At 34.3% G+C, this 23,283-nt stretch overlaps 2 protein-coding genes across 2 annotated transcripts; both read right to left on the reverse strand.

The window, feature by feature from the left end:
- Positions 1 to 1,992: 1,992 nt before the first annotated feature.
- Positions 1,993 to 4,290, reverse strand: LOC112036091 (trihelix transcription factor ENAP2). The gene has a single exon (XM_065768447.1). The coding sequence runs from the start codon at positions 3,867 to 3,869 to the stop codon at positions 2,871 to 2,873; it is 999 nt and encodes a 332-aa protein (XP_065624519.1). The 5' UTR covers positions 3,870 to 4,290; the 3' UTR covers positions 1,993 to 2,870.
- Positions 4,291 to 18,526: 14,236 nt separating this feature from the next.
- Positions 18,527 to 20,276, reverse strand: LOC112036000 (uncharacterized). Its single transcript, XM_024068815.2, has one exon. It carries the CDS (start codon positions 19,511 to 19,513, stop codon positions 19,001 to 19,003), a length of 513 nt encoding a protein of 170 aa, XP_023924583.1. The 5' UTR covers positions 19,514 to 20,276; the 3' UTR covers positions 18,527 to 19,000.
- Between the last annotated feature and the right edge of the window lie 3,007 nt (positions 20,277 to 23,283).

Genomic DNA, 23,283 nt, shown 5'->3' on the forward strand with positions numbered 1-23,283 from the left:
TTTCACTTATTTAGTGCAATTGAAATATTAGTAAACGAAAGTTTTTTTTCCCTTATTTTTTGACTGAATGACAAACAATGTTTTCTATAGTCCCCCCCCAAAAAAAAAAAAACCCTTTCTTCTTCCAAAAGTAGAAAAGCAGACAACTAACTATTCCATCTAGAGAGCACACACCCAACACAGTTAACGTGGATTAAGATCTTCTAGAATTTTTAAGGTAATTCAGATATGGAGTTTCTAATATCCTATCCATCCAATTTAAAATGAGTGCATTGGATTTCGCCACATCACCAATAATTTAGATGATATCAAAACGATGATGGTCATCATTTGTTTAAATGTTGATGACGTGTCAGAAATCCAACTGACCTGATTCAAAATGAATTGATAAGATTTTAGGAACTTTGCCATAGAGTTACCCTAAAAGCTCTAGAGGATGAGGATCCTAACCTAGTTTAGGTAAATACCTCATCCCAGTAGGAAAAAACAAGAAAGTTACCTACCAATTAACCCATTCAAATATCTCTATTTTGCTAGGTTACAAAATACAACTAGAAGCACAATAAAAGCAGAATAGTGAAAACTATCCACCCCAAACCTGCTGATAATTTGATCTGTTAGCCCTGGCCTTAATCACCTAACATTAAATCTGTCAGAACAGGGGCAGAGCCAGACACATCATCTGATTGACCCAAACCAACGCCATTCTTAGCCCTACTTGGTCTTGGGGCATGGATACACTTGTTTGGCAGGCATTTTTCCATCTAGTGAAAACTCCACTCAGAAGATAGTGAGGTCCTTGTCATCCACAAGTAACATTACATTAAAAATTACAATTCACAAAGTATGTCTTGTTATCAAGCGAATTCAAAAAGAAATATTTATGCCCCATCTCCCAACATGGTAGAATGTTTATCGTCTAAAGTTCCTCCATATTTGGATCTTAGTGACCCAGTCCAACCTCCAGTATACCTAGTCCCTAAAACCTTCATTTGCACTACTATGTCTAAAGGTACGGAATATACACCTTCTATAATTTATGTCCCATCTCCCAACCACATCAAATACTAACTTATTTTTATATGAACCAACCAACTGCTATGTCAAAAGGTATGTAACATACACCTCATATAATTCACTACATAATTTTGCCTTTCACAATAATCAGAATAAAACAGAAATATCCTAATAATATCTTCAAACATATTAGGTTACCAACAATCTCCTTCTACAGGCCCTTTTAACTAACATGAATTTTATTAATCTTGACCCAACATTTGATCTCTACACTTAGGTATTGCTTCTTCCAGAGAATTCAGAGTTCTGTATATATTCAAAACTATGCTCTTATAAATGATCTTATAGAGCTTTATTAATTTTGACCCAACATTTTATCCCCACGCTTAGGTATTGCTTCCTCCAAAGAGTTCAAAGTTTTGCATTGTCAAAACAATTCTTTATAAAAGATCTTATAGAGCTCCACTTGTATGCCTTTATTGTGCCATTACTGCATGCAGAATAAGAGGACTTTCCAAGTTACCTATGGATACTTCTTATCAACCAGACCTTATAATTATCCGTACTGACATCAAAATAATACAATTTAAATACAAGTAATAAAGAGGCAAGCAATGAAGCAAAGGGACAAAACCAATTAACCAAGCAATTACCCAGTATCTAATAGATGAAGTCAGGAACCCATCTTTCATGGTTCCATCTCAACTAAATACAAACATAAGTAGACAGGGAAAAGACACAGCAGACAGAAATACCAACGTTCCCAAGGACTATTTCACCATAACATATACCATAAAATAACCACAAAGCAACTCTAATATACGGTTAAGCAACCTAGAATCATCCAGGTCACAGATAAAATCATGAACCACACTTTTTTAACACAGACAAGTCATTGAAAAGAATAAACGGATTAAATTGAATTGATAGACTATTCCCATTATACCAAAACTACATGGAAACTCAGTCCAAATAATTCATCACCTTTTTTCTTGGTAAATACATGTGCTGATGCAGTGACACACCCAATGCGTCTTAAACCAATGACCACATCCTCCACCTTGCAAATTCAAACCAGAAATCTTTTAATATTATCCTTAGAGCTAATAGTAAAAGATTTCCGGGTCATCTCCATCTAAGAAGGAAATCATAGGAGCTTGAGGACAATCCTTCCAGACTGTACAACTTCTTAAAAAACATCCCGATTGTAACAAGTTATTCCCATTACATATGATTTAACAACATTATCTCAAACCTCTGGCAGTAGATTCCAATCCCTAGTGTAAATTAAGCTCGAACCAGGTCCAAATTCCCAACCTACGAAGGATGTTTAACTGAAAGAATCCCTCATGAACATTCTCACAACAACTAACTGAATAGGAAGCCACCACATAATTATAAGGAAAAACAACAGAAATCACCCCAATACAAAGGGAAACTAAACACCTGCCCTGCAAACAACCATTAAGTATCTCATTTCAACATAAATTAATCAAACATTTAATGCTTCATGGCCCTAAAGCTCAGCACTAAAACTCCCAAAACAAGGTAAGGCCCTCACTGATGCTGAAAAATGTAACTAAAACCGAGACCTTTCACTTCACTGCCATCCATGATCGAACGCCCACAAATGCCAGAGCAATTGACACACACAATGTCATCTTAACAATTAGCCAAACAAAATTTAACATAGTGACAGCTCACCTGTTTCCTAATAAATTATGAACAGCCTCTCATCCAAACCACCACAATTAAATCTGTTTTCATATTATTTTATCATTTTTTGAACAATCAAAACCCACACAAAGCAATCAATTTACAATCCTATCTTTATCTATAGGCATCAATATCAATCAGAAATCTATAAATTGAAGCAAAGAGCAAATCAATTTACCATTGGATCGGGAACGCTTGGCATGCTTGATCCTCTCGAGCTGAACCTGTGTGTCCATGAACATATTCATTCTCTGCACCTCCAAGTCCTTAGCGAATTGCATCCTCTGCTTCTCCAACTCCACCATTTGCCTCAGCTTCTCTCTCTCCACTCTCTCATACACTTCTCCGAACCTCTCTATCGCCCTCGCCAATCTCCTCATCCCCTCTCTCTCCACCACAACCTCTTCGCTCTCTCTCTCCTCCACATCACCCTCCACTTCTTCCTCCTCCTCCTCCTCCTCATCCTCCTCATCCTCCACATCGTCCGCCTCAGCCGCCGCGGCCGCAGCAGCCATAGCCGAGTAATTCCTCCTGAAGAACCCCTCGTCCATAGCCGGAGACGGCCTCTTCTGCGGCAAGGCGGCCACAACAGCGTTGGACGGAGACGGCGTCATCGCTTTCTTGTAATACAACGGAACCCCCACCGGAGGAGACTGAGACAACGACGGAGGATGTTGAATCTGAATCGGAACCGGAGTCGAAGTAGCCGGCTTCTTAACCGTCACATTAGATCCGATCAAAGAGTCGAGACGATCGAAGAAAATCCACGACGAAGTCAGGGTTCCATTAGAGGAAGAAACCCTAGCCTTCTCGATCTTATACTTCTTCTTAATCGTATCGATACGATTCTTACACTGAACGTCGGTACGGTGCGTTTTCTTGGTATGGCCATGGAGAGCATTAACGGCGTCAGCCACGTCCTGCCAGTCTTTCTGACGGAGATTCCCGCGGTTAAGCTCCATGTAACGGCGGCCCCAGGCGTCGATGAGCGTCGACGTGGCGTCCTCGCTCCAACAATCTTCGCGGACAGGTAACGGGCGCGAGGATTGCGGAGTAGCAGCGTTAGGCGCAGTTAAAGCTAGGGTTGGAATCGGAGGAGTCGTTGACGGCATCAAAGTGTCCGTTAAGTCGCCCATGGTGGTGGTGGCGGCGAGATATAGATGAATCTATGTTGGTGGTGGTGGTGTGTATGGGGGGTTTTTGTGGTATTGAGGAGAAAAAGGAGAAAAGAGAAGAAGGAGATATAAGTGTTGATGCGGCGATGAGGTGTGCCGGGGGCATGAACCGTAAGAGTAGGGGTAAGGGGGAGAGAGAAAGAGAAAGAGATAGAAGAGGGGGGGGTGGGATGTAATACGGTACGGTCGAGCCGTTGAGGGGTCGCCGGGGGGGTGGGGCGCGTGACGTGAGGAAGGGCGACATTGGCTAGAGTCAGTGGCTTCAATTGTCCAATCGGCTCGGCTCGGTCCGGTCGAGCTGGCTTTTTTTCTTTTTCTTTTTCTTTTCTATGGGTAGAAATTTTTTTTTTTTTTTTTTTTTTTGGGTGAATTGTTTTTGCTTTGCTAGTGTTATGGTTTTTGTATTTGTTTGGTTGCTTTTCCATGTCTCACTTAAACATCACTTTGTTTTGTGATGTCAACTGGCGCTGTTATGCGTGGTGTGGTGCGTGTGTCGGTTCACGTCACGTGGGTGTGGGACTGTAGGAGTGGGAGTTCGCTCCGTTTTGATTTATACTCTTTCCCGTTTGGGATTTTTTTTTAGCACTAGTAATATGATTATCTTACGAGAATTAGAAATGACAGGGAAACAACTTTTTTTTATTATTAAAAAAAAACTATAAATAATAAAAATAAAAATAACGTGAGATAATGAAAGTGACGTGATATTATTATATTAGATAAAATAAAAATGTGTGGCAAGTTTATTAATTGAAAACATGTATAGAAGGACTCTTAATACAAATGAAATATACTTTAAGGATTAAAATTTAAATTTTAAAATTTTAAAGTGTAAAATTTTTTGTAGGTGTTTGGTAGAGTAGTTTGAGAATTATTATTTATAATTTTTTAAAATACGTGTGGGTAAAAGTGTGGATAAAAATATGTGTAATATTATTTAAAGAATCTCAAATTTTAGAAGTATAATTTACACTTTAACCCTTTTTTATTATTAATATTATTATAAAGAAACAACTCTTCTGGCACAACATGGTTAATTATAACGGGTAGAGAAAATATAATTAGATTGATATTAAAGTGATTGTTTACCGAAGAAGTCAAAAAAGTTGTAGTTGCAGAAGAATTGTTATTTTATTGAAATAATTTGTCCCTAAAAGTTAGTAAGTGTTACATCTATACCTTCTTGTTACATTTGGTCTCAAAATAAAATCCCTCACAATATTTTTTAAAAAAAAAAAAATTTATTTCAATTGTTATATTAGTCTTTAGCTTTTAATTTTTATCAATTTAGTTCTTCATTTTGTTAAAATCAGTCAATCTATTCCTCTTTTTTAAATCTATTAATAAATAAAACCATTTGAATACCTTTAAAAAATATTCTCCTTAAACAATAAGATCTATTAAATTGCACATGTTATAAATATTTTCAATTAAATTTTTATAATAAAAAATATATTTAAGCACAACGACTTGAAAGGTATTTCATGTATTGGATAGATACATCCTCAATCTTATAATGTTTGGGTCTTACAAGACTGTAAAATTCATATATTGTAAAATGGAGGATACATATATTTGACACATGAAATAATTATTGGGTTGATAGGTTTCTTAAATATCACACACTGTGAAAATGCAATAAACATATATTCGATGCATGAGAATATGACATAATTATTAGGTCAATAGGTTTCTTAAATCTTATATTTGAATGATTCTCCATTAGTTATCATTTGAGATAATTATAAGGTCAATAGGTTTCTTAAATCTTATATTTGAGTGACTCTCCTTTAGTTATCATTTTCTTCTTACCAACATTTTGATCCATTATTGTTACTCTATATTGGTTTCAGTTGATAAGATCTTTCTCGCTGAAGAATGGTGAGTGTCCATCCATATGAATAATGTATATAATTTTTTTTTTTTAAATAATCGGATAGTTGGGGGTAGGAAGATTTGAACCTTAGATGCTTCAATTGGAAATACTGGAAAGTGTCAGCCAGTTAAACTATAAGATTTGAACCTTAGATGTCTCATAGGAGAGCTAATCATTGTGTACATATTCTGGCACTATCTTAATGTTTCATTTTTAGATTTTTTGTAGGGCATGCTAAGTCTCTAAGAGCACTCACAATAAAGAAGCTAATATGACTAAATAGACATTTTAGTAAACAAAACACCAAAAAGAAATACTACAGCAAGGAAGGTAAAGCTAAATATTTTTAAGTGATTGCTACAATGGGCTGCTAAACATAACTGCCCATTGTAGCTAGAAGGTATAAGAAAAAACAATTTTTTAATCCCATATGAGTATGTATAATCCCACATGCTCTCTCTCTCTCTCTCTCTCTCTCAACTCTTTCCTTTCTCACCTCTCTACTTCTCCATCTCTTTCCTTTCTCACATCTCTCTCAACAGTGATAAATGGGTTAGAAATTAGTGTGTGGTGTGAGCATGCGATGGGGGTTGAGATCGGTATGTGGTTTCGGTGTTTGGGTTGCTAGATTTGGGTTTGGTAGGTTTCGGCGTTTGGTGGAGATGGTGGAGGTGGTGGGTCATATCGACCACATGGGTTTGATTTGTGATTTATGGCTACAGGTTTGTTAGTGGTGGCTGTGCTATGTTGGTGTTGGTGCTAGATTGTGTGTGTGTGTGTGTGTGTGTGTGTGTGTTTTCCACTGCTCGGGTTTGTGGTTGTGGCTAGTGGGCCGACGGGGGAGGTTGTGGAAGTTGTTGTGGTTGGTGGGCCAACTGTGGGATGGGTGTCTGTGGGTTGTGGATGATGGTGGCGGTGGGTTGTTGAGGTTGATTATTATATTTATTTTATTAGTTTGTTTATATTATTTTAATGTGGTAGATGTTAAAATAAAAGTTTTGATGTTGCATGAATTGTAAAGTGTGTTGTTAAAATAAATAAAGTAGGTTTTTGAGTTGGTAAAATTTAAATTTTTTAGCTCCCTTGCTGTAAATGCTCTAAGGCCTTATAATTTTTCTACTCTAAGCAGATATATGTGTTAAAAGTTTGATTTATAGATTATATGGAAGTGGGTTTATGAGTGAAAGCTTGTTCCACATTGAAAGTTTACAATGCCTTTTGTAGTTTATAAAGTAACACAAAGAACAACCCATAGAAGGTAATAAAGTGAACCTATCGACATGTAGCTTTAGAACATGCACACGCATGCACATGTGACATGTGTCGTTTGTGTGGTACACTTAACACATTTGGCATACATGCATGTGATCAAGATTGGACAAGATCATTACCCATAGAAGTTATTTTCTAATACACATTCATAGTCTTATATTTAAAATTAAAAAAAAAAAACTAATAAATTTGAATCAAAATTTTTCTTCCTTCTTTAAATAAAAGGTTTTTTTTTTTAATAAATATTTTCTAAGTTTAGATGCATTCATTTGCATGCAAATATAACTGACACAAAATTAAAGTATAATTGAAAGAATACTTGCGGAAAATTGAAGTGCGTTTTAAATCTAAAGACACTTGAGATCACCTCTCAACACCACCCCCCCATCACTTAAACATCACTTTGTTTTGTGATGTCAACTGGCGCTGTTATGCGTGGTGTGGTGCGTGTGTCGGTTCACGTCACGTGGGTGTGGGACTGTAGGAGTGGGAGTTCGCTCCGTTTTGATTTATACTCTTTCCCGTTTGGGATTTTTTTTTAGCACTAGTAATATGATTATCTTACGAGAATTAGAAATGACAGGGAAACAACTTTTTTTTATTATTAAAAAAAAACTATAAATAATAAAAATAAAAATAACGTGAGATAATGAAAGTGACGTGATATTATTATATTAGATAAAATAAAAATGTGTGGCAAGTTTATTAATTGAAAACATGTATAGAAGGACTCTTAATGCAAATGAAATATACTTCAAGAATTAAAATTAAAATTTTAAAATTTTAAAGTGTAAAATTTTTTGTAAGTGTTTGGTAGAGTAGTTTGAGAATTATTATTTATAATTTTTTAAAATACGTGTGGGTGAAAGTGTGGATAAAAATATGTGTAATATTATTTAAAGAATCTCAAATTTTAGAAGTGTAATTTGCACTTTAACCTTTTTTTATTATTAATATTATTATAAAGAAACAACTCTTCTGACACAACATGGTTAATTATAACGGGTAGAGAAAATATAATTAGATTGATATTAAAGTGATTGTTTACCGAAGAAGTCAAAAAAGTTGTAGTTGCAGAAGAATTGTTATTTTATTGAAATAATTTGTCCCTAAAAGTTAGTAAGTGTTACATCTATACCTTCTTGTTACATTTGGTCTCAAAATAAAATCCCTCACAATATTTTTTTTTAAAAAAAAAATTTATTTCAATTGTTATATTAGTCTTTAGCTTTTAATTTTTATCAATTTAGTTCTTCATTTTGTTAAAATCAGTCAATCTATTCCTCTTTTTTAAATCTATTAATAAATAAAACCATTTGAATACCTTTAAAAAATATTCTCCTTAAACAATAAGATCTATTAAATTGCACATGTTATAAATATTTTCAATTAAATTTTTATAATAAAAAATATATTTAAGCACAACGACTTGAAAGGTATTTCATGTATTGGATAGATACATCCTCAATCTTATAATGTTTGGGTCTTACAAGACTGTAAAATTCATATATTGTAAAATGGAGGATACATATATTTGACACATGAAATAATTATTGGGTTGATAGGTTTCTTAAATATCACACACTGTGAAAATGCAATAAACATATATTCGATGCATGAGAATATGACATAATTATTAGGCCAATAGGTTTCTTAAATCTTATATTTGAATGATTCTCCATTAGTTATCATTTGAGATAATTATAAGGTCAATAGGTTTCTTAAATCTTATATTTGAGTGACTCTCCTTTAGTTATCATTTTCTTCTTACCAACATTTTGATCAATTATTGTTACTCTATATTGGTTTCAGTTGATAAGATCCTTCTTGCTAAAGAATGGTGAGTGTCCATCCATATGAATAATGTATATAATTTTTTTTTTTTTAAATAATCGGATAGTTGGGGGTAGGAAGATTTGAACCTTAGATGCTTCAATTGGAAATACTGGAAAGTGTCAGCCAGTTAAACTATAAGATTTGAACCTTAGATGTCTCATAGGAGAGCTAATCATTGTGTACATATTCTGGCACTATCTTAATGTTTCATTTTTAGATTTTTTGTAGGGCATGCTAAGTCTCTAAGAGCACTCACAATAAAGAAGCTAATATGACTAAATAGACATTTTAGTAAACAAAACACCAAAAAGAAATACTACAGCAAGGAAGGTAAAGCTAAATATTTTTAAGTGATTGCTACAATGAACTGCTAAACATAACTGCCCATTGTAACTAGAAGGTATAAGAAAAAAAAAATTTTTAATCCCATATGAGTACGTATAATCCCATATGCTCTCTCTCTCTCTCTCTCTCTCTCAACTCTTTCCTTTCTCACCTCTCTGCTTCTCCATCTCTTTCCTTTCTCACATCTCTCTCAACAGTGATAAATGGGTTAGAAATTAGTGTGTGGTGATGGGGGTTGAGATTGGTATGTGGTTTCGGTGTTTGGGTTGCTAGATTTGGGTTTGGTGGGTTTTGGCATTTGGTGGAGATGGTGGTGGTGGTGGGTCATATCGGCCACATGGGTTTGATTTGTGATTTATGGCTACAGGTTTGTTAGTGGTGGCTGTGCTATATTAGTGTTGGTGCTAGATTGTGTGTGTGTGTGTGTGCGCGCGCTTGTGTGTGTGTTTTCCATTGCTCGGGTTTGTGGTTGTGGCTAGTGGACCGATGGTGGAGGTGGTGGAAGTTGTTGTGGTTGGTGGGCCAACTGTGGGATGGGTGTCTGTGGGTTGTGGATGATGGTGGCCATGGGTTGTTGAGGTTGATTATTATATTTATTTTATTAGTTTGTTTATATTATTTTAATGTGGTAGATGTTAAAATAGAAGTTTTAATGTTGGATGAATTGTAAAGTGTGTTGTTAAAATAAATAAAGTAGGTTTTTGAGTTTGTAAAATTTAAATTTTTTAGCTCCCTTGCTGTAAATGCTCTAAGGCCTTATAATTTTTCTATGCTAAGCAGATATATGTGTTAAAAGTTTGATTTATAGATTATATGGAAGTGGGTTTATGTGTGAAAGCTTGTTCCACATTGAAAGTTTACAATGCCTTTTGTAATTTATAAAGTAACACAAAGAACAACCCATAGAAGGTAATAAAGTGAACCTATCGACATGTAGCTTTAGAACATGCACACGCATGCACATGTGACATGTGTCGTTTGTGTGGTACACTTGACACATTTGGCATACATGCATGTGATCAAGATTGGACAAGATCATTACCCATGGAAGTTATTTTCTAATACACATTCATAGTCTTATATATATATATATATATATTTTTTTTTCATAGAAACTTCTCCACAGCCTCACCACTGAAAACGATCTCTAAAACTATCTAGAAGAGATAGTTGCAACTTGCAATACATATTACACACAAACCTTCGAGGTCTAGTAGTAACTATGTACTCAAGTCTTACGCTCCTGCTCGCAACAAACTCCACAAGTCCTTATTCTATCATAGCTAGCTCCCGGATTCATAATTGAGCTCTAATTGCAATCTCCAAGTCTCCTTGGCTGTTGTGTGGTGGCTCCAATAATTCAAAAAACTCCAATCAATACTCACATCTCAGAGGTAAGGTTTTCAAACCCGGACTGCTTATTGAATCGTCAAAGGGAGAGGTTCAAGATTTTTGAGGTCGAACTGGGATCGAACCTTAATGACGTCATAATTAATTAAAGCCTAAATATAGATATTATATTTATAAAATTAGCAAAATTGACTAATATATCTATATATGTGAGCAAAATTTAATGATTTTCAAGCATATATTAATAATTAAATAATAAAGTTAATAAAATAAAATAATAACCATAAAAACATTAAAATTTATGATTAATTTTTGAAGTAAACTTGAATATCTTGAAAGATTTAATTATAATTTTTTTTTTTAATTCCTTGTAAGAGATGGATAATTTAATTAAGTAGAATAAAATTGTGTAAGTTGTTTTTAAAAAAAAAAAAAAAAAAAAAAAAATTGCTAAGGGTTGGACCGCACAGTTCTTGTCACCGGTTTGTGCGGTCCAACCCCGGTTTTAGGGGTTCATGAAATTAACTAAAAATTCGGTTCTTTAGGCTTAAAAAATCGGTTTTCATTATGATTCTCAGTTTTCATGGTCTGAACTTCCGATCCAGTCCAACCTTTCGGTCCGGTCCGGTTCTGAAAATTATGCTCAAAGGCAGTGATGATGTGGTGTGATGCTCTTAATCTCCTGAATATAGCTATTTTGAGAAGGAGAGACTGGAGAGATAATAGTGTTTGACTCTTCAAATTTTTTTTTTTTTTTTTTGGGTTTTCTCTCAATCTACAAATGAGAACTAGAGTTTAATTTCGTGGAAAATGAGGTATTTATAAGCTAGGCAAAAGGTATGTAGAACGTGGAAAATGAGGTTAGTAACTGAATTCTCTCTAGTTTCAACCATTTCACTTGATCGAGTGTCTTGCGACATTATTGTCTTAATGCTTTTCAAAAACCACTCACGTGCCATTTCACTAGAGAACATCTCCATTTTCGCTCAACCAAAATGCCAACTTGTACAACTCCAATTAGGGGTGTGCGAAAAAGCGAAACAACCAACTGAAATTGGCCAAACTGTGTTCAAAATTTCGTTTTGCTTTTGGTTTGGTCTCCTATTTCTTGAAACCGAAAAATTCGGTTTCAGTTTCAGTGGCAAGTATTCATGCACTGAACCGGCTAAAACCGGACCAAAATAAACATATAATTTATACTTTATTTTATATTTACATGGGCCTTGCAAATATATTAGGCAAACTTGGGTCTGNACATGGATAACAACGAAGAGAAAAACCCGAATAAAGAGCATAGAAACTTCTCCACAGCCTCACCACTGAAAACGATCCTCTAAAACTATCTAGAAGAGATAGTTGCAACTTGCAATACATATTACACACAAAACCTTCGAGGTCTAGTAGTAACTATGTACTCAAGTCTTACGCTCCTGCTCGCAACAAACTCCACAAGTCCTTATTCTATCATAGCTAGCTCCCGGATTCATAATTGAGCTCTAATTGCAATCTCCAAGTCTCCTTGGCTGTTGTGTGGTGGCTCCAATAATTCAAAAAACTCCAATCAATACTCACATCTCAGAGGTAAGGTTTTCAAACCCGGACTGCTTATTGAATCGTCAAAGGGAGAGGTTCAAGATTTTTGAGGTCGAACTGGGATCGAACCTTAATGACGTCATAATTAATTAAAGCCTAAATATAGATATTATATTTATAAAACTAGCAAAATTGACTAATATATCTATATATGTGAGCAAAATTTAATGATTTTCAAGCATATATTTAATAATTAAATAATAAAGTTAATAAAATAAAATAATAACCATAAAAACATTAAAATTTATGATTAATTTTTGAAGTAAACTTGAATATCTTTGAAAGATTTTAATTATAATTTTTTTTTAATTCCTTGTAAGAGATGGATAATTTAATTAAGTAGAATAAAATTGTGGTAAGTTGTTTTTATAAAAAAAAAAAAAATTGCTAAGGGGTTGGACCGCACAGTTCTTGTCACCGGTTTGTGCGGTCCAACCCCGGTTTTAGGGGTTCATGAAATTAACTAAAAATTCGGTTCTTTAGGCTTAAAAAATCGGTTTTCATTATGATTCTCAGTTTTCATGGTCTGAACTTCCGATCCAGTCCAACCTTTCGATCCGGTCCGGTTCTGAAAATTATGCTCAGAGGTAGTGATGATGTGGTGTGATGCTCTTAATCTCCTGAATATAGCTATTTTGAGAAGGAGAGACTGGAGAGATAATAGTGTTTGACTCTTCATTTTTTTTTTTTTTGGGTTTTCTCTCAATCTACAAATGAGAACTAGAGTTTAATTTTGTGGAAAATGAGGTATTTATAAGCTAGGCAAAAGGTATGTAGAACGTTGAAAATGAGGTTAGTAACTGAATTCTCTCTAGTTTCAACCATTTCACTTGATCGAGTGTCTTGCGACATTATTGTCTTAATGCTTTTCAAAAACCACTCACGTGCCATTTCACTAGAGAACATCTCCATTTTCGCTCAACCAAAATGCCAACTTGTACAACTCCAATTAGGGGTGTGCGAAAAAGCGAAACAACCAACTGAAATTGGCCAAACTGTGTTCAAAATTTCGTTTTGCTTTTGGTTTGGTCTCCTATTTCTTGAAACCGAAAAATTCGGTTTCAGTTTCAGTGGCAAGTATTCATGCACTGAACCGGCTAAAACCGGACCAAAATAAACATATAATTTATACTTTATTTTATATTTACATGGGCCTTGCAAATATATTAGGCAAACTTGGGTCTGACATTTGGGCTTGGCCTTGCTAAAATTACTCAAGCCCACTGCCCATTAGATAAGTTAGATTAACTAACTAAAATTAAACTAATTAACTTAAATTAATTAAGTTAAACAGAAACTAATTGTTAAAAAAGAAAATAGAAACCCTACCTACCCCACTTTCACTTACACGCCTCCATCACTCCCTCATGCCTCCATCACTCTCTCTCTCTCACAAAGCCTCCATCATTCCCTCTCACACACACCAGCCTCCATTAGTCCACATTTGCCACCAGCCTCCACACATCGACCTCCACGGCTACTCCACCTACCCCACAACCCACACGTTTTCACTCTCACACTCACAGCCTCCACTCCACCCTCTCACAGCCTCCACTCCATAGGAATTTACCTCTGCTGCTGCCTCTACATGCTAGCCTTCACACACCGGCCTCCTTACGCTGGTTTGATCTTTTCCTTCTCATGGTGACCCTCTCTCTTTTCAATTTCTCGATAACCCTCTCTCTTTTTTGTATTTTGGGTTTGGTTTAATACTAAATCAATGCTATTTTTTGTGAATCTGTGACTATGATGTTGAATTGTTATTTTATTGTTGAAAAATCGATAACCCAATGTGATGTTGAGTTGTTATTTCTGTTGAGTTGTTATTTTCTTTTTGTGACTGTGATGTTGACTTAGAGTTTTGGAAGTGCTTAACTGAAAACCGAACAAAACCGAAATACAACCAAAACCGATCGATTTCCAATTATTTCAATTGGTTTCGGTTAAGAATTTCACAAACCAAAAATTTTGATTTCAGTTGGCCAAAACTAAAAGAACTGGCCGAATTGAACCGATTACACCCTTAACTCCAATTTGAGCTAGTGAAACCTCAACCCAATTACAATATGACCCACAAAATACAAATTAAAAAGTTTCTGAATGCTTAAATACAAGAAAACTTTGGCATGGAATAAACCAACACACTAACATCCTAACACATCTAAACACACCAAATTTATGATTTATCCTTTTCTTTTTCTTTTTTTCTTTTTTGGTTTCATCTACACCATGTGTGTATATGTAACTGTGCCGATGTGGTCCAAAATGTTATTTAACCGCATTGAAGTATCAGTAAAATTAATCCTAATACATAACCATTATATTGAAATAAATCAAATAAATTAAGTTGTGTCATAAAAAAAAAAAAAATAGTTGTTCAATTCATATAAGATTTTATTCCACATTGTGTGCACCAAATAGCATCCCAGTTATCAATGCCAAAAAAATGGCAATACTAATTCTTTAAAATAGCACTCAAATTAATTTACAATACTTGAGTTTTTATAATATTAGGAGATAAATTAATAAAAAGAAGAAAAGATGATAGATAAGGGTTATTGAAAACCTAATTATAATTTAATTGATAATAGAATCAGGAATATTTTGGTAATTAATTTGTGTAGTTAAGTTGGGTTTGGTTCATCTAATATAATATACTAATTTTTTAAGTTGAGAGAAAATTTGTCCAAGGATCATGGAAGTATGCCATAGGGAGATCAATAACTCTCCTTAATTTTTGATGACTCTCTCTCTAACATGTTTCTTCCTCAAAATCTTCATTATGAGCGGTAGGCACTTCATTTTATTTATTTATTTTTTTTTCATTTAAGCTAGAATATAATTTTTGTTCCAAATAATAAATTAGTAGTATTTAAAAAAAAAAAGAAAAAAAGCTGGCCTATTATTATTTCAAAAAATTTCATGTTATACCACAGAAATGTATGTGGTGCCATTTGTACATATACGCGACAAATACTTTATGTACATACATGACGGTCCAATCTACTTCAATGACTTTCCAAATTTTTCCTTCTGACCCAATCATATTACATTCTTTAGTGAGTGGGTATGAAATGTTATCTAGAGCACAACCACTAACAATTTATAATTCATTACAAATCAATGAAAATAACATTCGAACCTCAAGCTCTAATCACAAGCCCCAAATTCTAAAAATAAATAAAAATAATAATAATAATCACTATTCACCAGCCTCAAAGGCCAATCCATACATTATTATTTCAAGCCAATACACAAAAATCAAATATTCAAGTACAGATCTATTCGGTGGCAAATCCAATTACCCTTTGTCTGGAACTTACAGTTTGTAAACCCTCAAGAAAAAAAAATTGAAAATAAAGAACCAGATATATATATATATATATTTTTTTTTTAGAAACATAAAAAACTAGATTTAATTACTCAAAGATTAGACGGAAAAATTGAAAATAGCTTTAGAGACGTAATAAGGAGTTGTTCCACTCCTATCACCTCATCTACAATATTGTATTGTTCAAGAAGAATTGAAACAAACCCCAAAGGCCTTAGAAATGAACCAGTGGTAGATATAACATTTTATCCAGTTGACTCCCAAATAGAAAGAGCCACATAACCAATATCACCCACTTACTCGAAAGTCAAAATTAAACTACAAGATCCCATCCATTGATTTGCAGCTAATTGTAAAATTAAAAGAGGAATTTGAAAGGACAGTTTTTCTTCATCCGCCACTAGGAAAATGACGCGTACAGTTATGTTATGTGTAATGTATGTGATTCACTTAATTAGTTGGGTTAAGTGAGTCAAACAAAACACATGACATGTACAAATGTCATATTCCAATTGATGATTGGAGCGAAACTCTGTCCAATTTGAAATTAACAGAAACCTCAGAAAATATTTTTCACTCACAAGTCCAACAAAATAAAAGAAAAAGAAAATAGACCTAAATAGAAAGTAGTTTGTGCACATCACATGGAGTAAAAGATTACTAAGCAAATTCCGTATGAGACTATGAAGTACTCGAATCAAATAAAGAAAATACAAGATCATATCAGTCCGATGATATAGTAGGGGCCGACCTATGGTACTGAAAAAGAAAATGTCTTAAGACAATTCATGATGGGTCCCGATCATTTGATCTGCACATTGTAAAGTTGAGTGCCGACAAGATTGACGAATCCATTTTATCCAAGAAGTTCACTTCCACCGTTGTCAATTCTAAGTTCCTAGTTGAGAAAAGGGGGGGGAAAAAAAATTATGGTACATTAAAATGGACCATGTAAATAAGTGTGAAACTGAAAATGCAAATGCATATTCTCTAATCTCTATAACTATATAGTAAAATCAAAGTAAAAGGAGGACCTATTAGCTATATCCACCAAAAAAAAAAATGAAAAAGGTAAAAGGAGGAGACAGCAACCATATAATCGATGCAAAGACCAGAGATAGAGGCGCCACTTGAATATTTGCATTTTGCATTTCCAAATTCTGGGATCCTAAACCACAAAAGGAATAAAAAATCTCCATCGTATATTTTGATATTTTCTATAAACCTTTTTGGGCCAACTGTGGTATGGGTCTGCTTCAAATTTATTTGTTTATTTCAAAAAAAAAAAAAAAACTCATATTTTTTGGACCTTTTGGACTTGGTAGTGTAGGGTATTAATTTTATAAAAAAAATTTTAATTCAATCTCTAGCATGTTCTTAATGAATCTTTAAAAGCTTATGCAGATTAGATTTGTCTTTAATATTTACACGTTTTTTCTGATATGATATAATATATACTGTACAAGTTAGTTGCAAAATTATTTGGATCACTTTTCTCCTGGAAAAAAAAGGGACCATTTTCCTAGAAGCATACCAATTAATTAATTGTACACATAAATATTTTATTTAGTTTGTCCTTAAAAAAAAAAATTGTATTTCGTTACATTGATCAAATGGTTATGTATATATACAATGCATATTACAAAAGTCGTTTGAGAGTTTCAGTCAGTCTTGGCAAGAAAAAATTCATTGAGGTGTCCTACTGTTACTCTGACACGCCCAAGGGATCAAATGATATATCAGATTAGGTTTTACATTTCAATGATATGTGAACTGAGTTCACCTTTATGTTGGCCCAGATAGTGGGACTGGAAAAAATTAGTGCATAATTAATATAAATGTAGGATGAGAACATGGGCTTGCTCAAGGCACAACCATCATGTTTACCATATATCCAGCCAATGTAAGGTCAAACTCTACTGTAATTACCTTTACAGGATGCCAATGGCACCATCTAATAATCATCTCTAAGGCAACAAAATGCTTAAAGACATGCCCACTTGTTAGTGCAAGCTAGAATTGCATTATTCTATGGTGGAAAAAGCATTGTGGGGACTATCATTCCATCCACCTGAAAGTGACTTTTGTTCTATTTATTCAATTTTTATTATTTGGAGGAAAATATAAAGTGGGTTTGTGCTCTATCAAAATCCATGCACTCTAGCACTAGGAATTTAATCCAGTAGTGTGATTGATGATCACATCTTTATATTTCTTTGGTGATTGGGTTTTGAATATACTATAATATCATATATATTGAGTCTCACTGATGATGAACATGTTTCTAACACAGTATAGTGAGATAAATATACAGCAATGAGCAATTGATGCTCATTGCCTTTTGATCTATGCCTTTTAAACCTATGAAATGCTTCGCATAGTATGACTGCCTGCCTAAAGTTGAATAAATACTAAAATAAATGACTGGTGGCAATGTGATATGGCCCATTTTTCTAATGCGAATGCCAGGATTCACGGATGAATAATCGGCTTAATTCTTACTAAGGTCAATGATTGGATGAAAATTGATAAAACTATCACAGTTGAATTACTAACGTGTTGCATGCGCACAATCAAAAAAAAAAAAAATCATCCAAAAGATAATTCATTTTAAAATGATCCATTTCATGGTAGTGTTAATTTATTTAAAATTTTAAATAATATAATGTCATGTATTTTTTTGAGAAAGAATATAATGTCATGTTGAAATAATTAAAATCTTAAGTTTTGTGAATGGATTGTCTCTATTTCACTTCAAAAATGAAAAGGATTGTCCTTGCCTTTTTTTTCATTGCACAGTTATATGTTGAATTGTGTAAACAACTGCAAAAAGATATGTTTGCATTCTTGGGATTGATGTCAGCATTGCATCATAGCCGAAAGCCGAATAGGAAAGAGAGAAAGTAAAAAAGGATTATCAATATATACCTTCATATCATTTTTTTACATATTGAATCATATATAGCCAAAATGTTAAATTAGCTATATCATCTCAATGTTGATATGCTCCAACAATAATAACACAATCACGTCCAATTTTTATTCATATAATGAAATACTGAACAGTAGAAGTGGGATCCCTCTCAATAACATTTTTTGTTGTCCTAGATGACTCTTTCAACTAGAAAACAAGACAAACCCACAAGGCTTTGTACCCTTTCTTTCTCTCTCTCACTCTCAATCTCTTCCTCAGCAACAACACAAAACTTTCAGCGTTGAATTTATCCCTCGTTCAATCAACCCTCATATGAAGCTCAAAACAAATCCAGATTCGTGTAACAATAACCTAATTATGACAGATCCTACCAAAACTGTTCAAATCATCATCACAATTTCCAAACCATGACAAAACTATTGCATTATTATTATTTTTTTTTTACCCTATGCCTATATGTACAACATAAAAAAGAAAAAGAGTGAAAAAAAAAAAAAGCAACTTTTGAACCATAAAATGAATGACAAGAAAAATAAAAACCGACCGGCTTAGCGTTAAACATCACTTGGTGACTCACAGATGCTCTCTAAGTGAGGCCTCCACACACCAACGCGGCCTCTTCTACGATCCCTTTGTGTGGAAAGCTTCTCTGAGAGGATTTCACTCAAGTACTGATCAGATATCAATAGGTTTGTCATTGAAACAGCGTTGTTGGCATTGTTATTATTCTCGGCCTCTGTGGTCGTTGATGACCTTCTTTTCTTTTTGGTTGATGATGTTGATGATGATTTTGATCGAGTTTTTTCCGGTACGGGCATGAGGAAGTATATCTTTCCACGTTGAAGCTCTGCATCAGGAGGGACTATCACAATCTTTGGGACACAACCCTCGTTAGAAGAAGAAGAGGGTTTCTTTAGAACATGTTTAGGGTGAGCTTTCATGACCTCACTGGCTCGGATTGTGCCACTGATCTCTTCCACACGACCATTGGAGTGTACTATGCGAATTACGTCCAAAGCTCCACATGGTAGAATGCAAGAGATGCAGCATCTTATGGTGTTTTTCATGGCTGTCTCTTCTAGCTCTCCCTCCCCTCTAATCTCTATAGGTGTCTCATAGAGAGAGAGAGAAGAAAGATAAAATATAGAGAGAAAGTGAAAGAAAAGAGAAATGAAAAGAGAGAGAGAAAGGAGAGGGTCTTTTCTTTTACAATGAGAGAGTGGGAATCAGTCACCTAAAAATGTGGTAGCAAATGATGTTTATATTATACTACTACTTTATTTTTCTGCTTTGGTTTTGGGTGGGGTTTGGATTTCTCTCTCTCTCTCTCTCTCTCTCTCTCTCTCTCTTGCTTGAGATGAATTTCATGGCATGAATAATTGCACCTCTCTGTACTTTGCCCTTTGGATTTATCAATTTTAGGGCCCCCATTCTCTCTTCTCCTTCATTAGCCTCAATAATTTTGGGTTGGGTTTGAAAGGTTGGGGGAGGAGGGGACTCATGGGTGACACATGTTGGTACATGATTGGGACTGCCAAGTAAGCAAAAACATGACCATGACTCTATTTCTGCCAGGGGTTACTGACCTGCGTGTTTCAATTAGATAGCAACATATGGCAAGATGCCATTCAAAGGGGTCGCTATTTGCTAATAGTTGGTGAGGGAGGTTACTAAGCGTAGGGTCAATGAGAGTGAGAGGGGCTTTGTTTGAAGCGAAATTTTGGAGTAGGGAGAGAGAGAGCGAGAGAGAGAGAGAGAGAGGAAATGGGGTATGGGGAAAATCTTCTTTTGAGAGAAGGGGTTTTGTGATCTTTCAATATCCCCAAACAAGATCATGTGGGTTGTGGCTTTCATTGGAAAGTGAGGTGTGAAAGACTTCTTTTACTTTATCTCATTCTGGTTTTTTAGGTTTGTGAATTAGTTTGACTCAAGTGAAGCTGCTTGTCCCAATTCACTTATGAAATTCGAAAGTTACGCTCTCTCTCAAACCACGTGCCAAATTAATCTTTTCAATGCTATGATTATTACAAATTTTATTACATTTAGTAATGACTTTTTAAAGAAAACTATAGTAGTATTTTATTACTAAAATAAAATAAATATAAGTAATAAGAAGAAATATACAAGAGCAATAATGTTTGGGAGATTTAAAAAAAAAAAAAACTCTTATTGTGTGTTTGGATAACATGATTTGGGTATTTGGATTTGGATTTGGAAATCTAAAATCAAAATATTTTATTTGGAAAGTTTTAAAAAGGTTAAGGATTTGAATTTGACAAATCAATCAAGGGTTTTAAACTTTTAAAATACTTGGATTTGAAATAACTCCTAAATTTAATGGATTTGAAATCAAGGCATTTGAAATCTATTAATTTAAGAGAAGTGCTATGTCCACAATATTTTTATAACATTTTTATAACAAATTATAGGTGATTAATTGTTATTAGTTTAAATTTGAATTTAGCACTAAGATTACTTTTTTAACCCAATAATAATAACTAGTAACAATCTGCCATTTAGGATTTGTTATAAAAATGTTGTAAAATTATTGTGGACATATCATTTCTCTTAATTTAAACTCCAAATCCAAGTTTTCAAATGCAACTTTTGAGAAAAAAAAAAAAAAACTATAGGCCAAACCATTTCAAACAATTGAGAAGAATCATCAATACAATTGAAAAAAAAAAAAAAAAAAAAAGTAATAAGAAGAAATATACAAGAGCAATAATGTTTGGGAGATTTAAAAAAAAAAAAAAAAAAAAAAACTCTTATTGTGTGTTTGGATAACATGATTTGGGTATTTGGATTTGGATTTGGAAATCTAAAATCAAAATATTTTATTTGGAAAGTTTTAAAAAGGTTAAGGATTTGAACTTGACAAATCAATCAAGGGTTTTAAACTTTTAAAATACTTGGATTTGAAATAACTCCTAAATTTAATGGATTTGAAATCAAGGCATTTGAAATCTATTAATTTAAGAGAAGTGCTATGTCCACAATATTTTTATAACATTTTTATAACAAATTATAGGTGATTAATTGTTATTAGTTCAAATTTGAATTTAGCACTAAGATTACTTTTTTTAACCCAATAATAATAACTAGTAACAATCTGCCACTTAGGATTTGTTATAAAAATGTTGTAAAATTATTGTGGACATATCATTTCTCTTAATTTAAACTCCAAATCCAAGTTTTCAAATGCAACTTTTGAGAAAAAAAAAAAACTATAGGCCAAACCATTTCAAACAATTGAGAAGAATCATCAATACAATTGAAAAAAAAAAAAAAATCCTATGCTCTCAAAGAACCCTCCTGTAAAGCATCAAAACCACTCAAGGGAAACACCATATCCAGGAGGGAATCCCACCACTGCCATGAAGACACAAAGGTTCGGTAATCAAAAGGAGGAACCAGCAAGTGCTTGAGCTCAAACCTTGGATTTGAATCATCCAAATCACAATCTAAGCCAAATTTGGGCATCCCTCAGGGCCTTGGCTTGACCACCACCAACAGGGGAGAAAGCCACAACTAAGGGTGGCAAAAGCTCCCTAACAAGGTGGAGGGAGGCTGCATTGGTAGCGAAACTCGTTACAAAGGCAGTAAACTGTGCTGAGAGATTCTCTCTCAAGAGTGAGCGTGAGTTTCCAAAAATTATTGTTAGTATGAATTTTTTTTGTATGCAATTTATGATTAATTATAAATTATAGGTAAATATAATAAAATGTTATTTACTATTGTAAGGTTGAATTTAATCAATCATCTTGTTGACTTTATTCCGTGTCAATTTACTTGTATTTCAGCACTTAGAAACCCTGTATTTATGTGGGATTCATGTAAGGGTAGTGAGTGAGAGAGTGTGAAGAAATGCTCAAGATTGTGCAAGGATGCAGGGCTTCGCGGCTAAGACTCGCGGGTGACTCGCAACTAGCAAGCCGCCAAATTCAGCACACGAGTGAAGCATGCGAGAAGATGAACAGTCGCACCAGTTGGAGCACTACAGGACAAAAAGTCCAACCTGGCCGTTTTGTTATCTCCCGGCTTGAACTCGCGACTCAGCCAAGTCGTGAGGCCAAGCCACCAACCAGCTTTGTTTTGAAAAACCTGACTCTTCGTATTCCTATCTCACCTTAGTATAAACACTTCTCATACCTATGAAATGTAGAGAGCTTCTAGAGAGAATTTTGAGAGAGAAACCTTAGAGAAAAACAAGATTGATTCATCCACAAGAATGATGTATATGGAGCCAAATGAAAAGTTTCAAAGAAATGTATTCAAGTTCATGTGGGAGGTCATATATGCATACTTCTATAATTGAGATGGGTCACATTATCTAGTGCTAGTTGTGTATGTCTTGGTTGAATTGATCATTGAAGTTTCACATTAGACTAAGGACTATCTCATTTTTGATACCCACACACATCACACAAGTCTATGTTCAATGAATGCCATATTCATTTATGTGATTGTACTTGTTTAAATATGTTTTCACATGTTCAATCTTTATTGATCAAACACAAAAAGATTTTTGAGTGTTTTAGTTGTTTTTGGAAAGTATTTTGTTTTTACAAAAATGTCAAAAACAGTGTTGTCCTGTTTTGGCGACTCAGTCGCGAGTTAGCCCAGTCGCGAGCCCACTCCGAGATTTTTCGCAGCTCACTAGCGAGTCAAGGTCTCAGTTGCGAAAAATACTTAGAAAATTTTTCAAAATTTGAGTTTTTATGCTTCTCGCGGCTCAGTGTGGCAACTTGTTCGCGGGTAGAAGGTTTAGTCATGAGGGGTTCACAGAGATTTTCGCGGCTAACCTAGCGACTATCTCGCGGATAGACTTTCCAAT

Source organism: Quercus suber, unplaced genomic scaffold, assembly GCF_002906115.3.
Source record: "Quercus suber isolate HL8 unplaced genomic scaffold, Cork oak 2.0 scaffold_938, whole genome shotgun sequence".
Lineage (NCBI taxonomy): Eukaryota > Viridiplantae > Streptophyta > Magnoliopsida > Fagales > Fagaceae > Quercus > Quercus suber.

Excerpts from the sequence above, each read along its gene's own strand:
- LOC112036091 (XM_065768447.1), bottom strand. The coding sequence starts at position 3,869 with ATGGGCGACTTAACGGACACTTTGATGCCGTCAACGACTCCTCCGATT.
- LOC112036000 (XM_024068815.2), bottom strand. The coding sequence starts at position 19,513 with ATGAAAAACACCATAAGATGCTGCATCTCTTGCATTCTACCATGTGGA.